The sequence below is a fragment of the Lutzomyia longipalpis genome, chromosome 1 (genome assembly GCF_024334085.1).
Source record: "Lutzomyia longipalpis isolate SR_M1_2022 chromosome 1, ASM2433408v1".
Lineage (NCBI taxonomy): Eukaryota > Metazoa > Arthropoda > Insecta > Diptera > Psychodidae > Lutzomyia > Lutzomyia longipalpis.
Genome location: NC_074707.1, coordinates 10,726,727 through 10,745,910, shown reverse-complemented (window position 1 = coordinate 10,745,910; position 19,184 = coordinate 10,726,727). Strand labels below are relative to the sequence as shown.

Below are 19,184 nucleotides of genomic sequence, written 5' to 3'. Positions count from 1 at the left end.
AAATGGGGGTGTAAATTTTCAGTTTTTCGTATTTTCAAAATCCAAGATGGCCGCCGTCCGCCATATTGAAGTACCATCAACCACTTCCCTTATAGCTAGAGGTCTGAAATTTTAGTATGTTGTAGAGCTTAGTGAGACATTTTCATCGATAATTCATACTTGAAAATCGGTCAAGTGGTTTAGCAATTATGGCGGCCTAAAGCAAAAAGTGTTTTTTCGATATAACTCGAGAACGGCTTGACCGATTTTGACCATCTTGGTATCAAATGAAAGGTATTGAGAAGCCCTACAACTGTCTAGAACATTCTAAGTTCCAAAAATGGCCGCGAGAGGCGCTAACATCAAAAACAAAAATTGCCTAACTTTAAGGAGTGATATCTCCGAATCCACAATATCGATTTCCTTCAAATTTTGGTATTTTGTAGCCTGACTCAATATCTTTTACCAGTCCAAAAATGAAGAAATTCTATTGCGCCGTTTAGAAGATAAGGTCATTTGAAAAATTCTTGATTTTGAAAAGTTCTAAGACCAATATCTCTTGAACGACCTGTCTGATTTTGCTCAAATTAGTATCAAATTAAAAGTTTTGCAATTCTCTACAACTTTCTAGAACATCAGAAACCTCTAGAACCATTCCTTGTGTACAAAAAATGTCAAAAACTGTTTTGGTAAAACAAAAATCTGCAATTTAATGTTCTAGAGGTGACCTTGAAAATTAGTGAAATATATGTCAACTTATAGCTTATTTCAAGACTTTTCCAAAACTAGTCAATAAATTTCTGTATGTCTTATAAAACCAGAGATATGACCATTTTTATCCAACAGATAGCAGAATTTCACACAAAAAATCAATTTTGGGTCTTCTAATACTCCTCATAAATCAATTTCGACGCATAAAAACCTCTACATGTTGTGGAACACCATGATTTATAAAATTTATAAGATTTAAAAATAAGAAGTGACAACAAATCCGCCAAAAATTCCAACCTTTTGACGCCAGCATCCCCAAATTATCTAGAACTTGATATTCCTGGAATGAGATTCCCAATCCTGAGGTCACTACATCATTGCCAATGCGTAATGATCACAAATCTATCAAAAAACCCAACTTCTTAAACTAGCATCACCATCATTTGGATGTGGAGAGATCACCATATTTTTCTAAATAAGCAGCAGGAAGTACCTATCCGTCAATGTACAATCTATTCCAGGAATAATAATGAGGCAAAATATAAAACAAAATTACATATTTGAGGTTCATGACCGCAGATAACCAAGGGAAAAATTAGATAAAAAATGCAAGAAGCAATCTTAAGCAAATCATCATGCACTGATGACAGTCTTAAGATTGCTTAAGCATTCTTAAGACTTGCTGAAAAGGCACTGAATGCTTCTGAGGGATTTTCCGGGGGTGTTTTGGGAAAAGTCACTCAGGAAAATATTTTTCCAATTTTTTCCATCAGTTTATGAAAATTCTTGGTGGAAAATTGGTGGTTTTTCACGTGAAAAACGCGAAAATTCGCTTTAAACAAATCATCATGCACTGAAATTTGCTTAAGAATTCTTAAGACTTGCTGAAAGAGCACTGAATGCTTCTGAAGAATTTTCCGGGGGTGTTTTGGGAAAAGTCACTCAGGAAAATATTTTTCCAATTTTTTCCATCAGTTTATGAAAATTCTTGGTGGAAAATTGGTGGTTTTTCACGTGAAAAACGCGAAAATTCGCTTTAAACAAATCATCATGCACTGAAATTTGCTTAAGAATTCTTAAGACTTGCTGAAAGAGCACTGAATGCTTCTGAAGAATTTTCCGGGGGTATTTTGGGAAAAGTCACTCAGGAAAATATTTTTCCAATTTTTTCCATCAGTTTATGAAAATTCTTGGTGGAAAATTGGTGGTTTTTCACGTGAAAAACGCGAAAATTCGCTTTAAACAAATCATCATGCACTGAAATTTGCTTAAGAATTCTTAAGACTTGCTGAAAGAGCACTGAATGCTTCTGAAGAATTTTCCGGGGGTGTTTTGGGAAAAGTCACTCAGGAAAATATTTTTCCAATTTTTTCCATCAGTTTATGAAAATTCTTGGTGGAAAATTGGTGGTTTTTCACGTGAAAAACGCGAAAATTCGCTTTAAACAAATCATCATGCTGAAATTTGCTTAAGAATTCTTAAGACTTGCTGAAAGAGCACTGAATGCTTCTGAAGAATTTTCCGGGGGTATTTTGGGAAAAGTCACTCAGGAAAATATTTTTCCAATTTTTTCCATCAGTTTATGAAAATTCTTGGTGGAAAATTGGTGGTTTTTCACGTGAAAAACGCGAAAATTCGCTTTAAACAAATCATCATGCACTGAAATTTGCTTAAGAATTCTTAAGACTTGCTGAAAGAGCACTGAATGCTTCTGAAGAATTTTCCGGGGGTATTTTGGGAAAAGTCACTCAGGAAAATATTTTTCCAATTTTTTCCATCAGTTTATGAAAATTCTTGGTGGAAAATTGGTGGTTTTTCACGTGAAAAACGCGAAAATTCGCTTTAAACAAATCATCATGCACTGAAATTTGCTTAAGAATTCTTAAGACTTGCTGAAAGAGCACTGAATGCTTCTGAAGAATTTTCCGGGGGTGTTTTGGGAAAAGTCACTCAGGAAAATATTTTTCCAATTTTTTCCATCAGTTTATGAAAATTCTTGGTGGAAAATTGGTGGTTTTTCACGTGAAAAACGCGAAAATTCGCTTTAAACAAATCATCATGCACTGAAATTTGCTTAAGAATTCTTAAGACTTGCTGAAAGAGCACTGAATGCTTCTGAAGAATTTTCCGGGGGTGTTTTGGGAAAAGTCACTCAGGAAAATATTTTTCCAATTTTTTCCATCAGTTTATGAAAATTCTTGGTGGAAAATTGGTGGTTTTTCACGTGAAAAACGCGAAAATTCGCTTTAAACAAATCATCATGCACTGAAATTTGCTTAAGAATTCTTAAGACTTGCTGAAAGAGCACTGAATGCTTCTGAAGAATTTTCCGGGGGTATTTTGGGAAAAGTCACTCAGGAAAATATTTTTCCAATTTTTTCCATCAGTTTATGAAAATTCTTGGTGGAAAATTGGTGGTTTTTCACGTGAAAAACGCGAAAATTCGCTTTAAACAAATCATCATGCTGAAATTTGCTTAAGAATTCTTAAGACTTGCTGAAAGAGCACTGAATGCTTCTGAAGAATTTTCCGGGGGTATTTTGGGAAAAGTCACTCAGGAAAATATTTTTCCAATTTTTTCCATCAGTTTATGAAAATTCTTGGTGGAAAATTGGTGGTTTTTCACGTGAAAAACGCGAAAATTCGCTTTAAACAAATCATCATGCACTGAAATTTGCTTAAGAATTCTTAAGACTTGCTGAAAGAGCACTGAATGCTTCTGAAGAATTTTCCGGGGGTGTTTTGGGAAAAGTCACTCAGGAAAATATTTTTCCAATTTTTTCCATCAGTTTATGAAAATTCTTGGTGGAAAATTGGTGGTTTTTCACGTGAAAAACGCGAAAATTCGCTTTAAACAAATCATCATGCACTGAAATTTGCTTAAGAATTCTTAAGACTTGCTGAAAAGGCACTGAATGCTTCTGAGGGATTTTCCGGGGGTGTTTTGGGAAAAGTCACTCAGGAAAATATTTTGGGAAAATTATGATAATTTTTAGCCGTGCTTTTGAGTGTCAGTTAGTTCAATTCTTTAACAGAAAAAAAGGTATAAAAATGAAAAGAAAGAACACCTTACTACACTTGAATTTGTCTTTAAAAATAGCATTTGTTTTGTTTTAAATTGTTAAGTAAGTACCATTTTCTATTCTTAAGTTTAAAAAAATGCTCTTGATAGTCTTAAGACATCGAAAATCTTAAAAATCATCAAAAAATATTACATTTAGCCTTCTAATTCAGTCTAACTTAAGATATCTTAAGTTTTCTTAACTTTTCTTAAAAAATCTGAAGCTTTCTTAACTTTTCTTAAGTTTTCTTAACTTTTCTTAAGAAATCTTAAGTTTTTCTTAAGAAAACTTAAGAAATCTTAAGAAATCTTAAGAATTCTTAAGATTTCTTAAGACTGTCTGAATGGTGAATTTCACCCATTGTTAGCGTCTTTCCCTTTGATGCCCCACACTATGCTCCCACCCCCAACTCCTGTGCACTCAAAGCTCCTATGCGGGAGAGGAAGTAAATAGAGCGATGGTCCTCAATGGGTCAGCCACTTCCGTGTAACGCACAAAAAATTCATACGAAGGTAAAGCTCCGGAAATATGGTACGATTCTGGGGTGGTTGGCAAGTCAATGGGGATTGGCAATAAAGGCCTGAGAGATGTGAGTCGTTGTTGGTTTTATAAAGGGAAATAGTTCTCTTTTGGTTTTTCTTTTATTTTCAATGAACTCAAATAGATTTTTTTTTGAAAAGATTCAGATTACTTTAAAGCTTTAATTTCTATTTTATGGTTTATTGTTGAATTGATAGTTCTACTTGCTAATAGAGATCTTTGAGAGAGGAATAAAAATTTTGAATGATCAGTATCTTCGGTTCTATTTATGCTAGGTGTCTTAGAAGCATTAGTAGCCTTTACTACTTCCTTAATAATATTTCTTTTTAATACAAAAATTTCGATAAATAGTTTAAGTGTTGATTTGAAGTATAATAAAAAGGCTCAAAAGAAAATTTAAAAAAGCTTTTTTTTGATAAAACATAAATTCTGCCATAACAAAATCAGTGGCTCACACAACCTTCATGGGTCAATTGGGACATGTTGAAAGTGGTGTAGGAAAGGTGAAAAAAGGCAGGAAACATTAGAATTCAGGTGGGTTTAAAACGACAAACACGTCCTGACTATAATACCCGATCAAGTGTAAAGGACATTCATTTATTTTACTCAGCTTGATTTTGCTGTTAGGTATTTTATTTACCTCTCTCTCGTCATTTCTGAACCTGGCAGGAAAAAAAGTATGAGGTGATAGAGAATTCTATACCGCAACGAACCACATCGAATCCGCATTATTGGTGGCTGATATTTTTGAGGACACACCAAAACCCCTCCTTGGTTTATATTGGTTGGAATTTTGTGACCTCAAAATTCGACACAATCATGAAATATTGTCACGCTGTTAGGAAACATAGAAGAGCTAAACAATTCACTATGTAATGGGTTCCTCCAATTTTATATGTGTAGTGCCTCTTGGCTTGTTCCAGTGAGAAAAAAAGAGAGCTTTTGCCTTCCCAGATAGAAAACTTGGAAACAACTCGCACACAAGAGTACCCACCGCGATAATTTGATTTTAATTGAGATCCACGGAGTAGAGCGAAAAAAGGCACGAGATATTTGTCATCTAATTGTGGTGTCTCCATTGAAATTGTGAATTGACGTGGGGCCGCAGTGTCGAGCGCGCGACGCCCACGGAGGCATTTTTTCAATTAATCCCTGGCAGAGCAGCATCCAGTAGATCACTTTTTGACCATATTTATGCTCCTCCATGCGATCTGCATATACTTTTGGTGCGACTATATCGTCATCTTGCGCAACAAAAACTCCACAATTCGCAACAATAGAAAATTGTTTGAAAAATTCAAACGGCTGTACCCTTCTCCGTTGATTGATGACTTTTTCAATTATTCCAATTGAATTTCTTTTACGTATTCTTCTCGTTGATCAATGGAGAAAATATTATACATCCCGTGATCTCTCTTTTATTTTCGTGGAAAATAATGTTTTATTTATATTGTATTCCTTTTGAAGATTTGATGGAGAAAAAGGCAAAGAATACAATTTTATTGTTACTATTAATAAATTATTTCACGAAGGTCATATTCGCCAACACTCTTCTAGCGATGAAGAGTTGCTCAAGAAAACTTTTTTATAGTTAAAATTAATTTATTTCATATTTTTATCATAAAGTTTTATTTGCCTACAAAGCTTTTTTATACATAGCATTATTCTTGCTATATATTTACTATGTAGTTAAAATATATAGAATAATCTACATATAAAATATTCAACTAGATCTTTCATCTGAAAAGCTCTCAACTCTGATTTAATTTTCCATATTGTGCTATCTAATACATTGAAAAAAAATCCATTAAAATTTATGGAGCTTTCATATGATATTCATCTCACAGCAATTAATAGTTTATCCGAAGGGATTACAAATTCAATTTATCTGCCCCACTGGATGCCCCCAATTCGAAACGTGTGCCCGCATTTATGATTTCTGTGGTCGCACACGACGTATATGTACGAGATCACAGGTGGGACAGGTTTTCATCCACCCAAGAAACGTGTGTGTACAACTAAGAAATCATCACTTGATAGCATAATTAAATCACGTCACACATGCCCAGGGAATCAGCTGATTTCCGGACACACACAGGAGGAAATGAGCAAAAGAAAAACACACAAACTCCTCTCGCAGCATTTTACTCAGAATCTCTTCATTGACAGCATTTAAAATTCTACCGCCTCTCTGTATTTATTGTTATTTGTTTTCAAGGTGAAAGAGAAGACAGGCGTGAGTCAGAGAGACAACACACATCACAAAAGCTCCGCAGAAAATTGCTCTCTGTCTCTCTTCGTCGTGAAACTCAAGATTTTTGGCGTGAAGAGTCAAATTCAATTAAGTGCATGTCCACTTTTTTGCAAGTTTAGAATCTTGAGACTTGTAGGTGGGATAGTTTTAGGAGGAATAGTTATGTGTTGAAAAATATTACAATGGAGCTTTGGAAGCTTTTTATCATTATTTTCTGATTAAATAAGAGACGTTATTTAAATTAGATGAATTAAAATACTGCTAATTGGCGTCAAAATAAACATTTTACGATGAAGAAATTTAAGGAAATTAGAGAACTTCTAAGCAACAATTCCAAGTTTAATTTTACATTTTATGTAGTTTAGTAAAATTGTTAGAACGTAGTTAGTCTAAACGAGGTATGGCGACACAAGTCATAATGTTTTATTTAATTCAGCAGAAAATTTTACCTTGAAACATTGAGAGTTGAAGTGTGATGATCAAACAATTGATTTGTGTCCTCTATTTTGGTGTCTCTTTGCAGAATCGGCACATGGTGTTCGATTCAGATACGATTACATAAAAACGATCACCATTTCGTCGTCCGCGGTCAAACGAAGGCCAGCGCCGCCAGTTCCGCCATCGAGCGTACCACAGGTGGTGTTGTCACCTAAGAGACTTCGACAGACACCCCATCAGATCATTAATTCGCCAGTTGGACCATTTGCCGTATCACAGGGACACCTTGTCGTTCAGCATCCCCAACCGAATTTTGTTGGACAAGTATCAGCAGTTCAAGGGGAGAATCTTCAGTTGGCAAATCCCACTGTACCATCTGTAATTCCAACATCAGCAGCATCCACAGAAGTAGCAGCAACAATGGAAAATCCAATGGGTCAAATGGCTCCAATGGCCCCACTTGCCCTCTCCCAGAGCATGGACTCCGTCAATACGGCCAGCAACGAAGAAGAGGTAAGTCTTGAATTTCCCTATATATACCTACTATATATAATAAATGTATCCCATGTCCTCTATCAGAATTTTTCGAAATCAAATTTGAAATTGCAATAGCCAATACACTCGAGAGTTATAGCTTGAAATGATTTTATGCAGTTTTACAGTAAAATACATTCGAGAAAATTTTCATTTTTAGAAAATTCCTGCAATCAATAAAAGAGAGATTTAAAATTCTACTTCTCACTCATAAAACAATAATCAACTTTTGTACAAAAAAATGACATTTCATTCAAAAAACAATTCCATAAAATTTCCTATTTTCCTCTTGCGTTTTCTGAATTTTCCATTCCGCAATTGAATGTTTTTTTTATGAAAAGATTTAGAGATATAACATGTTGAGATAAACTTAAGAGATTTTATGATTAAATAGATTGAACTTTTTATCTCAAACTACAAGTATAGTATATCCGATCCGGTTATATAGTTGGAAAAGCTCGCTTTAGTTTTATTCTCTTAAGAAAAATCACATTAAAGTTTCATTGAAATATCTTTTATTTCCCCATTTTGGTATTCAAAGAGATTAAACAGCTGGCTAAGAAAACCTTTAAAAAGTTTTTTATCATTCTTGATGTAGAACTTTGTGAAAGAAAGTTGCAGTTTGAGAAAAGAAGCTGCTTCACCATCGTATCGACGGCGTAATATTGTGCACATCCTATCAATCACAAAAACTTATTAAGGTAGATGATGAAATTTGCAAACTTTGCTGGATATTAACGTCACAAATTATTTTGCAAAATGTGATAAAACTACTTTTTTGAGAGCTTTCATTTTATATATAGGAGCTTTAATGAGTTGAAATTTAATGGCAACTTTGTTGGGTAACTTTTCAATAGAAATAATTTCGCTGTAAAATTTATTAAATTGTGGCTCGATTTGTTGATGCGGAATTTGTAGAATAGGTATGATATAATCTAAATCACAAAATCAAAGGGCTAACATTTTTGGATATAGTTTCATATTACAAATTAGTACTGGGCGATATATATTTTTCGTAATTTTACTCGATGGTCATATTAAATGGATGTAGGGAGGAATTGTTGGCAACAAATTTAACCGTTATACACTTATGGAGAGGATTGCTGTGATAAATTGCTGTTATTTATCATGCAATTAGTGGGAAAATTAAACTCATGCACGCTCAAAAATACCAGTAAAATCACAATCAAAATAAACTTGGTAACAAATAAATATGCAAACTATTCCAGCATTTTGATGGGTGAGAATTGAAATTCGTTAAAACAATCGTACATCCTATCGTTTACCTGCTATACTTGTTTACCTCTATGGGCGCAACCAATTGCATTATATTGATTACCATCCCCGGCGAAAGCATTTTCTAATTTTCCTACACCAAATTGTTTTGCTGGAAATTTTCAATTGGATTTTGTAAGATTTTTTTTCTCACAAACTTTTTTTTTTCTTTATGGTGCATGCGGCAGTTTGGGTCGATTTTATTTACAATGTAACTCGATACGTCTGCTCTGCACCACAGTGTATGTATTCTGGATATATCCGGAGGGTGCAAATGAAAATAAAATTTGCTGCAACGGTCAAATAAATTTCCATTACACAATATTCCGCATATTTGATTCTTAATTTCACGATATACTTCATTTTGTGTTTGTTTTAATTTAGTGAATTGCTGCGGGTACATACCTACATATGTATATAACGTATTTTATATATATTTCAAAATATATATTTTTCATACAGGGATAGGCTGAAGTCAATTTTTTTAATTTTATTTCTGAAATATTGGTTTTTTTTTTACATAAATATTCAATTTTTATTTTTAATACTTTCGAAATGTTTATTAAATTGCGTTAACTTTTAACGGAAAATATTTGAACTATTTAAATTAAAATTAAAACAACGTAAAAAAATTGTGGAAAATGTTCAATTTGACCCATCCTCCCTGTACTAATTAATTCCCAAAGAAGAGCTTCTTAGAACGAGCTTTTATGTTAAAAAAAAAAGAAAATAAAAGTCAGCAAGACGTGCGAGAATAATTTTAATAAGAACCATTTGAGTGCTTGGCACTGAAATAATTGGAATTGGGTGTATAAAAAGAATTAATTATCTGGGCGATCGATCTACGTTCTGTGAGCAATTATATTGGATTCGTTGATGGGAACAATTGTGGATTATGAATGCAAATTCTGATTCTCTGTGCGCCAACACATAAGAAGCACGCTATCACAACTCAAGGTTGCCTTCCAATGTTCAACATTTACACCGCACATTGTGCGAATCTAAATCGAGGGGTGAATAAATCACTCAATTCCCTCAATTCTCAGCTTTCCGTGAAATTCATACCTCCCAGCATAAAATATCTGTGACGTTAAATTCATTTACTTTTGATTATAATTTATCTTTTTTGTTGATCTTTATGTTCTGATCGTCCTCTGAGAGCTCATATGGAATATTCTTTAATGATTATTTTGTGCATTTTTCATCCATACAATTTTTAATTACCCACCAACGACACATAAATACATATCAGCTGTATCAGTTGGTTTTTTCTGTGAAAGGGGATATCAGTAACAATAATTCCCCAGACACAAAGGGAAAAGGTGATGTGAAAAAAACCACAATTTAAAAGTCAATCTACCCAAAAAAAAAAGAGGAAATATGTAATTTTTCGGGACGTCCTATTAGCCCCCTGACTTTGTTGATGCATCAAGCATCAATGGGAATGAATCATAATAATTCATGTTGCTACCACAAAAGTAATTTTGCATTGGGTGGAGTAAAAAAAAACATTCTATCTTCCCAACATATGTAGTGGATGTTTGAAGTATATATATTGGGTCATATTGAGGCAGAGTGGAGGAACAATGAGATAAAAGAAATAAGAATATGAGGTCTCTGGAAGACGTAGAAAAGACAAAACATCGCATTGATGGGAGAAAATTTATCCGTCTTCGTGAAGTTGGGAAGGCATTTTTTTCTCTCATCTTCCCATGGACTTGAAAATACATACATATTTCTATTTTACAGTATATATACTTTTGCGTTGAAAATGTACTTGTTCATTCCCATGTTTTTTCCATCTCCCGTCCACCGCTGTGTCCCCTCGTTGTCATTGTTCTTATATTACCTGTGAGCGAATACCTGGGTGCTGTCGCAATCGAAATTGTTGGTGAAAAAAAAATGTGTGTTAGTTGGATGTTTCTGTGCGCCCCTTGGCCATATTATTTCCTCACAGAGAGCGAGAAGATAGGCGGAAGAGCGAGATGGGCAGTTTGGACAGGTGGAGAGTAGAATTTTCATTTGGCAGAGACGCTTGTTAATTTTATATCCAATGTGCTGTCTCTGTCGCATTCTATCATAATGAATGTACGTGTAAAGGAGAAGGGGGAAGAAGTGAGCCAAACACCTGACATTGAAACAATAAACTCAACCGTGAGGGCTTCTTCATGTAGTATTTTGATCGGCTGAACTACAGGTCACTGATCTCTTGTTGGTCAACGTTTTTCACAGAGAGAGAAATTAACAAGATCGGATATCCGGATACTTTTAATTTCAATTCGTCAAGAAAAGTGAATGAAAGACAATAGATTTGGATATATTTTCATTCATCTTTGTATGTAACAGTTTCTAGTAAATTACCTACAATTTATTTGTCATGGAAACTATGAATCATCTGCGTAGGTTTAGTTAGAGATTGAAATAAATAATTATTCTACTCTGAAATTGGAAACTTGCAATTGGTTCTTAAAGTTTTATCTCACCTTAAAAAATAATTGAGTTTTTTCTCTCTTTTAACTGCACCCTTGAGTTATTACAAAAAACTACATAATATGTATATTATTCTAGAATTTATTAACTTTTCCGTGCATTTTTTAACGTTTTATCTCAAAATATTTTCCCTTCGAATTTTCAAAATAAAACTACACGATATTTTTGCCCTTCAATCTCCCCGTGTTTATTAGTCATTATACGTAAAAATTTTGATCGAAAATGAATTTCATGTTCACGTTTTTATGCACACATTACTTTCATGTTGTCCCGCGAAAAGGTAATTTATATGGGAGTAAAACCCATGATAAACATACTTGTTTTTCCAAGCAACATAAAATATTCTTGCATGTTTTATTTAATGCAAATATTAATTAATTTTGACAATGAAAAAAAAGAGATCCCTAAAAGTCTGCCACAGCTTGAGATTTTTAGATAAGCACGTTTTTCAGGACACAAAAAAATCCTCAGACACCTTAGCGAATGGTTTTTCTTGTGAATCTCACGCTTCTCATCTCGGTACTTTATCGTAAAATCCGTTGAGCTCTTTTCTCCCCTAGCAATCCTTAAATAATTCCTTGGAGCTCTTATACTTTCAAGCTCTATGTGCTTTTGGTTACATTCACAAGAGCTTTTCACAAAAGGACGTTCATTACACTTGCAAAAATCTTTAATTTCACTACTCTATCAGCTAGGGAAGTCTTAATAAATTACAATCTCCTCACATTAAACGTTGCAGTATTAAAGCTGTCGTAAAAAATTCATTTAATTCAGAACACGTTAAATTGAAAAATTACACCTTACGCTATCTTTTACACTAAATCTCGTGAATTCCCTTTATTTTCTTCTAGTTCCCGTATAATTAATCAATACACTTCTGTGCTTAAAGCTTTTGGAATCTCCTTTTAAATGCTTCGAGGTTTTTTTTTCAACTCCTTCTCAACAAGAGTGCAGAAGAAAATGCATTTCTGTTAGAGAAAAAAATAGGTAAAATTCCTTCCGTTTAATTGCATCTCATGCTTTGCAAAATCCGTTTTTGCCTCATTGAGGAAAATCCTTCAGAGCGTAGCTTGTACCGTCCATTGAAGCTTTTTCCACGCTCACACCCCTTATATAGTCTGCCGTTCTGTCGCGTCAACTTAAAAACATGCAAAGCGAGGTGTGAGTGGGGTTGGTAAATTAATCGCATGAAAAATGATGGTGTACAGTTCTGCAAACTCCGTGCAATTTGTCATTGGGATTTGTTGGTGCAGCGATGGTAATTTGCATTTTAATAAGTACCCCATACAATGTCTCATCCGAAAAAGTAAGATAGACATCTAATGTTCATATTAATATCAAATAAAACGATACAAAATGTTTGCGTAACTAAAAATAATTTGCGTCGTCGGGATGTTTTTAAGTGTTGGTTCAAAGTGAATAAATATTTGATTCATGAAATAATTTCAAAAAGCACAAAACTCTCAAAATGTGTTCAGAAATATTTTTTACGCCACATTTCGCACCATTTCCAACTTCAACATATTCTAAATTATTCTGTGAACATGACATTAATTAGTGGATGAAATTGTGGATTCTATAATTTTGTTTTGATTTGGGAAAATTAAATTATAACCCGATATTAATGTCAAGTATAAAATATAAATTTTACTAGTTTTCGATTAAAAGAAAATGTTATGTGACAAATTAACTGAAAATATTACATTTTATAATTGTTTTTAAACAAGCAATTAAATTATGTTTAATTTTTATGATAGTTGTGTGGAAATTAAAGAACATTCTTTGTCATAAATTTGTGGTTAAATTAAAACTATTTCACAAGCAGCGTATTTTATGCTAAGGAAGGGAAAATCGGGAAATCGATTAATCGAAAATCTGCCCTATCAGCTAAATTTGATTGCAAAGACCCACCCATCCCTTCTTTTGGGGGAGAACTATTACAAAAGGTTGCCGAATTTACGTCGTTTTAAGTCAATGCCACAGGGGAAACATTGGTATATATAGTCACAGAGGAATTAGGCTGTGGAAAAGCTTCTTTTCGCTATGAAAATCCCTTATGTAATCCCCCATATCAGACAATTCATCTAAAGTGGTGTTGGGACATTTTAGCACCAAACACCCATACTTGTGGGGAGAAGGAATGGAAAACAAGTTGTCGTCGACGTGTCATCTGGTAAAGTGGTGATTGCAATTGCAATAAAATAGGCATGTTCCTACTGCACTCAGCAAAATACCGAGCAATTAGTGAGACGAATGTTTTGCAGTGAGAATTAGCAATTTGGGAAAATTTCAACGAAATTTCAAATCCACTTAGAGGCTGGCAAAACATTTTAATTCATAAAATATTAGATTATTATTACCTACCAATTTTAATCAAATTAATTTAGAATTTTATTATATATTTTTATTAAATTAAATTTGATGACTTATCCTGAGCTTTTCATGTTATATACATTCTTTAAAATATATATTGCTTCAATTTATACGTAATACATAGTACAGGAGAATGTCAATTCAATATGTGAATGATATCATGGGGTTGATTGACAAAAATTTATTGTTATCAATGCTCCATTCAATTGGTTTTCGTTGCAATAAATATACATTTAGTGTGGTGGAAAGTATAGCAAATAAATTTCAATTTACTTGCGGGACTTTTGACCATAGCACAGTGAGTTCATTGTGCTCATATATGTAATTTGTTCAATAATATTTCGCTTGAGTCTCACTTATATACGTACATTTGGGTGTAAATTCCGGAAAATTCATAATGAGACTCGTTTTTTTCTCACTTCACTTCGTCTTTTAAACATTAAAAGAGCCACTAATTTAGCTGTAAAATCGTGAATATGTTGTATTTAAAATTGAGCACTGTGTGGTGTTTGTGTGTGTCTGGATAAATTTCAGGGAGAATTAATTAACCTCTTATGGCCTAAGTGACTCTCATTGCTTCTCCCATTCACATTGCTTTTCTTACTAAATTCAAGAATAAACTCTAAGCTGCGGCACGGAAATTTTGAGAGGTACTCTCTGGTTGAAGAAAAAAAATGAGAAAAATAAATCTATATTATAGTTGTAAATATAACGAGAAGGCAATGGGCCAAAAGGCATGACACGGGTCACAAATTTCTTTATGGCTCATGATCCCATTGAGATGCAATCTCTTAGAATAAGCATCTCAATATACATAGAATTGTATATGCTGGTGAACAATGCAAAATATATACCACACGAAAGAATTTCCCCCCCCCCTCCCCCCATACCCAATGACTTATTCATCTTTTGTCCGCGACAGAAACATATTTTTTTCCTCTCCTCCAGGCGGATGATGGAAACAAAAAAAATTTCGGGGGTCACAGACCGCCCCTATAGAGTCGCAAGAAAATATTCACAAATTTATTCTTCAGTCACAAAATGTCTTTCGCGGCATTTGATTTGTGATTTGTGACACAGCGCCAAAAGGTTAGAGGTGCAATTAATTGTCAGTCCATATTGCAAATTGTCTGTAATTAATTAATAAAAATACATAATCTCTAAATTTAGTTTGGGATAAATTTAAACTGAAAATTTTGATATATAATTTATTTAAGTTCTCTATGATCTATTTTCAATTTTCCATTTTGGCAATTTCACTCATCTTCAACGATTTATAAATGTGAACTATCTATATTTGTTATTCAATTTAAATGAAAATGTAAATTCACATTTTCAGGGGGTGTATTGTTGAGCAAACTTAAAATGTTTTGATTTAAAAAAAAAATTATCCAAAGTTTGACAAAGGAGCTTATTCTGGCAAAAATATTTTCTTTTCTATCTATTTCGTCTTACAAGGGATTTTGTAAGATTTGGCATTCCCACAAAAATTTCTTTTTCATTCTTTTATAGTAACACATACACAAACCTACGAAATTAGAACACGAAAACAGATGTCGCTGTTAAAATTTAAGTTTTATCAAACGAAGTGAAACCGAAGATAGACGAAGTGAAAAAAGTTAATAAAGAAAATGAGGTTAAAGTTAAGTGAATTTATCAACAAAACACAATGGATTATTCGATTTTAAATTTTAATTAATTAATTTTTTTTTAATTTTCTTTTCTATTATAGCAAAAATGTTTCTCGCGACGTGGTCTAAAAGTTGAACTGTGAAACTTTTTAGATCTTACAAATTTATAAGTTTTTTTTGTGAGAATGCCAAAAAACCTTTTAACTCATGAATTGTAAGAAAAGAAAAGAAAATATTTTTGCCAGAATTAGCTCCAAAATTTAAATTTAGAATATAATTGTCTTTTCTTCTATTTTTATTGCAAATAAAAAGCTGAAATTTGCTCAAACTAGTTTTAAAATAAATAAAAAAAATATTAATTGAAGTTAAAAAAAAAATTGACAAGAAAAATTTGAGCCCTTGTTTAATTTAATTGAGACTCTCATTTCTTTAAAGTTTTTGGTTAAAATTTGGTGAGTTCAAAAGAGACAATATTCAACCACAATAGAAGACATTTTTCATGCTGGAAACGTGTTGCTTTTACAAAAGAAAAGTCATCACAATTTGAGACATTTTCATTGTGAATGAATGACGCGCGTGATTGACCCCTTGGCAATGTCTTTGATGCTCTTCCGTGGACGATGTGTATTTTCTCGAGGTATGATGGCATGAAAAATAGAAGCAAAAGCCACGATTTGTGATAGTTCATCAACGAAATTGTAAATTCTTCGTTGCAATTTCATAATTCTCCTCACGAAGAGTGCATTAGTTGTATGTAGCAACATATGAGTACGTTGGGGTCGACGTGAAATGCAATGTGACAAATTTATAAAAGCTAATATGTCTTGAAACGATTCCAAATTGTAATAATTATTTCAAAATGTCACAATTCCTTGGGTGTGCAGATATTCTCTCCACTGTGGAGTCGCATTTTCCATTTTCTTCTTTTTTTCATTACTTTCGCCATGACTTTTCCCTCAAAAGAGGGTGGAGCACAGTGGAAATGCGGAAAATTATTTTGAGAAAATATTCAAACTTTGTCATTTTTGTGCCAACAATTAATTAGCAAAAACTGCTATATATTCCACCTCATGTATACATATTTCTATGTTGGAGAGAATTTTCCTTGAGCGAATGGAAAAGTGTGGGGTGTGTAATTCCAAATAAATAAATAAAAGTTGAAACTTGGAGAATTTTGCCAATGTTTATACTGTGGTGCTTCAATCAGATTTAATTAACGGAATTTTCAGCACTTTTCTCGAGCTTCGCTCTCTCGGAAGTGAATCCCTATGGCGTTTTCGGGTAGATTCTCAACTCTGTTTTGTCTGCCGCCTGAACTACCCAGAGTTTGTATCTATGTATATATATTTGATTTTGCATGGAAAAGTTTCACTCACCAATTTACTATCACCTCATATAAATACTCAACTTTTCTCATCATCTCTCGCATGCTTTTGCATCAGATGCGGCTTCCTTGTTGATTATTATCATGTTAGTTTCATGTCTAATTTTAATTATATCTCCGCCAGAGTAGCGTCAGACTGGGTCGAATATGCGATTTATGTATGCATTCTGGAACATATGGAATTACGCATCATTCTTCAATGATCATCTACTAGTAAAGCAATAGAGTGTACAGAATATTGGGTTTGTTATTCACATACATATCATACATATATAGCATTTGTAGTGACAGCTATAGAACGACATCAAGCCACACCGACATTGCTTCATATATTGCTTCGTAGATTATGCTGGTGTTCTGGTATTAATTAACTCGAAAATGTCTATGTGCCATCACTGATTAATCGCTTAACCTTTTCCCATCGTCCAATTTTGATGATGCTCTCCGCCAATTATTTTCTCACAAGCACAAACTCCTCTCTCACTTGAATTTACTTCCACCATCAACTATTTCTCACACAACACCCAGAGTCTTTGGATAAATTGGGAGGAAGCACGCATATATAATTTTGGAATTGAGATGGTGAATTTGAGGCGAGGGAGGAGGGTGTAGAAGAAACACTTCCTTCCAGCCATTCCCGATATGCTCCTCACGAGGAAACTTTGCAATTTCATCTAATTACATCTAGCGTGAACTTTCACCTCGGCCACCCATACCCTCTCATGGCTCTGTGTCCTTTTCCCACCTAACAATCATTCTTCCTCACCCAGCAGAATGTTCCCGGGGTAAATTGGAACCAGCACATGGTGAACGTTACAACGCCACCACAGTACATGTAGTCACTTACACGAGCAATGTTAATTAGTCTAAAATGCTTTGCAAAATGTCACATGTTTCTCTACAGTTCATTGATCGTTTTTGCTTGACTTAAGACCCTTCTAAAGTTAAGAAATTAATTTAAGGAAAATTATAAATTCAATTTTTCTTAATTTTTTTTCCGTTTTGTAATGATTATTAAAATAATTATTTAATTCAGATTCTGTGAATTATCTTATTTAATATCAAATTATTCGTTCTCATTGACCTAGAAGGGATTCCTAATCTTTGATTAAATTAGGTGCTACATACAATGTGGAATGAGCGGAACCTTCGCACCATGAACTGTGGTTTTTATTGAATAAGACAGGCACGAGATAGAGAGAAAAAAAAGTATAGAGTGCTGTTGGTAATTCTTGTAACATCGCCACAGTAAAAATCTATTGGTTTGCACCAAACAATTCCTTCTTGTTTGTATATCTCATGGCAATATCAATTATTCAATCGCTGCAATCCTTGGTGTAGGAAATTTTTCTTCTTAATTTTATTACCGGGTTATTCGGCCAGAGAGTAGAGGAACGTGACAAGCACAGAAAGACATATAGAAAGTTCCTTTTACAAGCACCACCCATTTCTCTATCTTTTGGGGCTGGGGGGTCCATCCTCCGGAGGAAAACTGGCGAAAAGTGGATGAATATGAGGTGTTTGGGACTCTTTTTTCCTACATCCACAATCTCTTTCAATTCCCTTTAGATGGAATATTTACCCAAAAAAGAAAACTGCACGAGAAGATATAAAAAAGATTGAAATTGGATTTGTTCGTGAGAAAACAGAGAAATGGGAAAATTCACTGATTTCTACGGCTTGTCATCTTATACCGGAACGGGAGGGCGGGTGGAAAATTGTGCAGGAAAGGCAAGTCAATTGATGAGAAATGAAGAAAAAAAATCCCGAGATAAATTTGCTAAATAATTCAATATTTAAATGATGAAAAGTTTCCTTGGAAAATTTGAATATTTATCGAATAACTTTGCTAATTGCATGAGAAATTCTCAATTAGAGAAGCATTTTCTGCAAATATGTATGCAAACCCTCCCCATAGGATATATCCACATGATGCCGAAAATCATCGCCTTGTGTACCATATCCATGCCAAAAGTATGGAGAACGTTCCTATTCACGGAACTTTCTTGCATGGGATCCTTCTCAAAATTTACTCTTGTTTATTCACTTTGGGTTTGTGAAATCTCTATTGTGTTATTTGTCCTCCGATCGTCATCCATTACGACACCATCAATTATTCAAGTGAGTCTGTGTATGTTTCCATGAAGGAGAAATCATTTGTTTTTAGGGTGGTTGCAGGGGAGGGTGCGGGAAATAAAATTATCCCCAAACTCCCCATCATCTCTGGGAGTTTGCGAAAGAGAATGTTTTAATTGAGTTTTCCACTGAGAATTTCCACACATACCAACATCGCCATGTACATGATTACACAAACACTATAACATAGCTCAAAGAACGAAGCAAATAATATGCTATTAGTTGGAATAGGTTGTTCTTGGAGCTTGTCATAATACAATGTTCTTAGTTTGTTTTCTTGAAAAAGATTTTGGGTTTTCTTTGGAAAAATTCTCACTAATTTTGAATTTATAAAAGAATCATTAAGAGAAAATTTATTTCACCTGTGGGCTTGGTGA

The 19,184-nt window shown here is 33.8% G+C and overlaps 1 protein-coding gene across 1 annotated transcript in view; it reads left to right on the top strand.

Annotated features, from left to right (window-relative positions):
- Nucleotides 1-19,184, top strand: part of LOC129790589 (uncharacterized) — a 166,222-nt gene that overhangs the window by 29,732 nt on the left and 117,306 nt on the right. Inside the window, exon 2 of the mRNA XM_055828157.1 lies at nucleotides 7,070-7,497. Coding sequence (XP_055684132.1) covers nucleotides 7,070-7,497 — 428 coding nt within the window. The remainder of the gene's footprint in view (nucleotides 1-7,069; nucleotides 7,498-19,184) is intronic.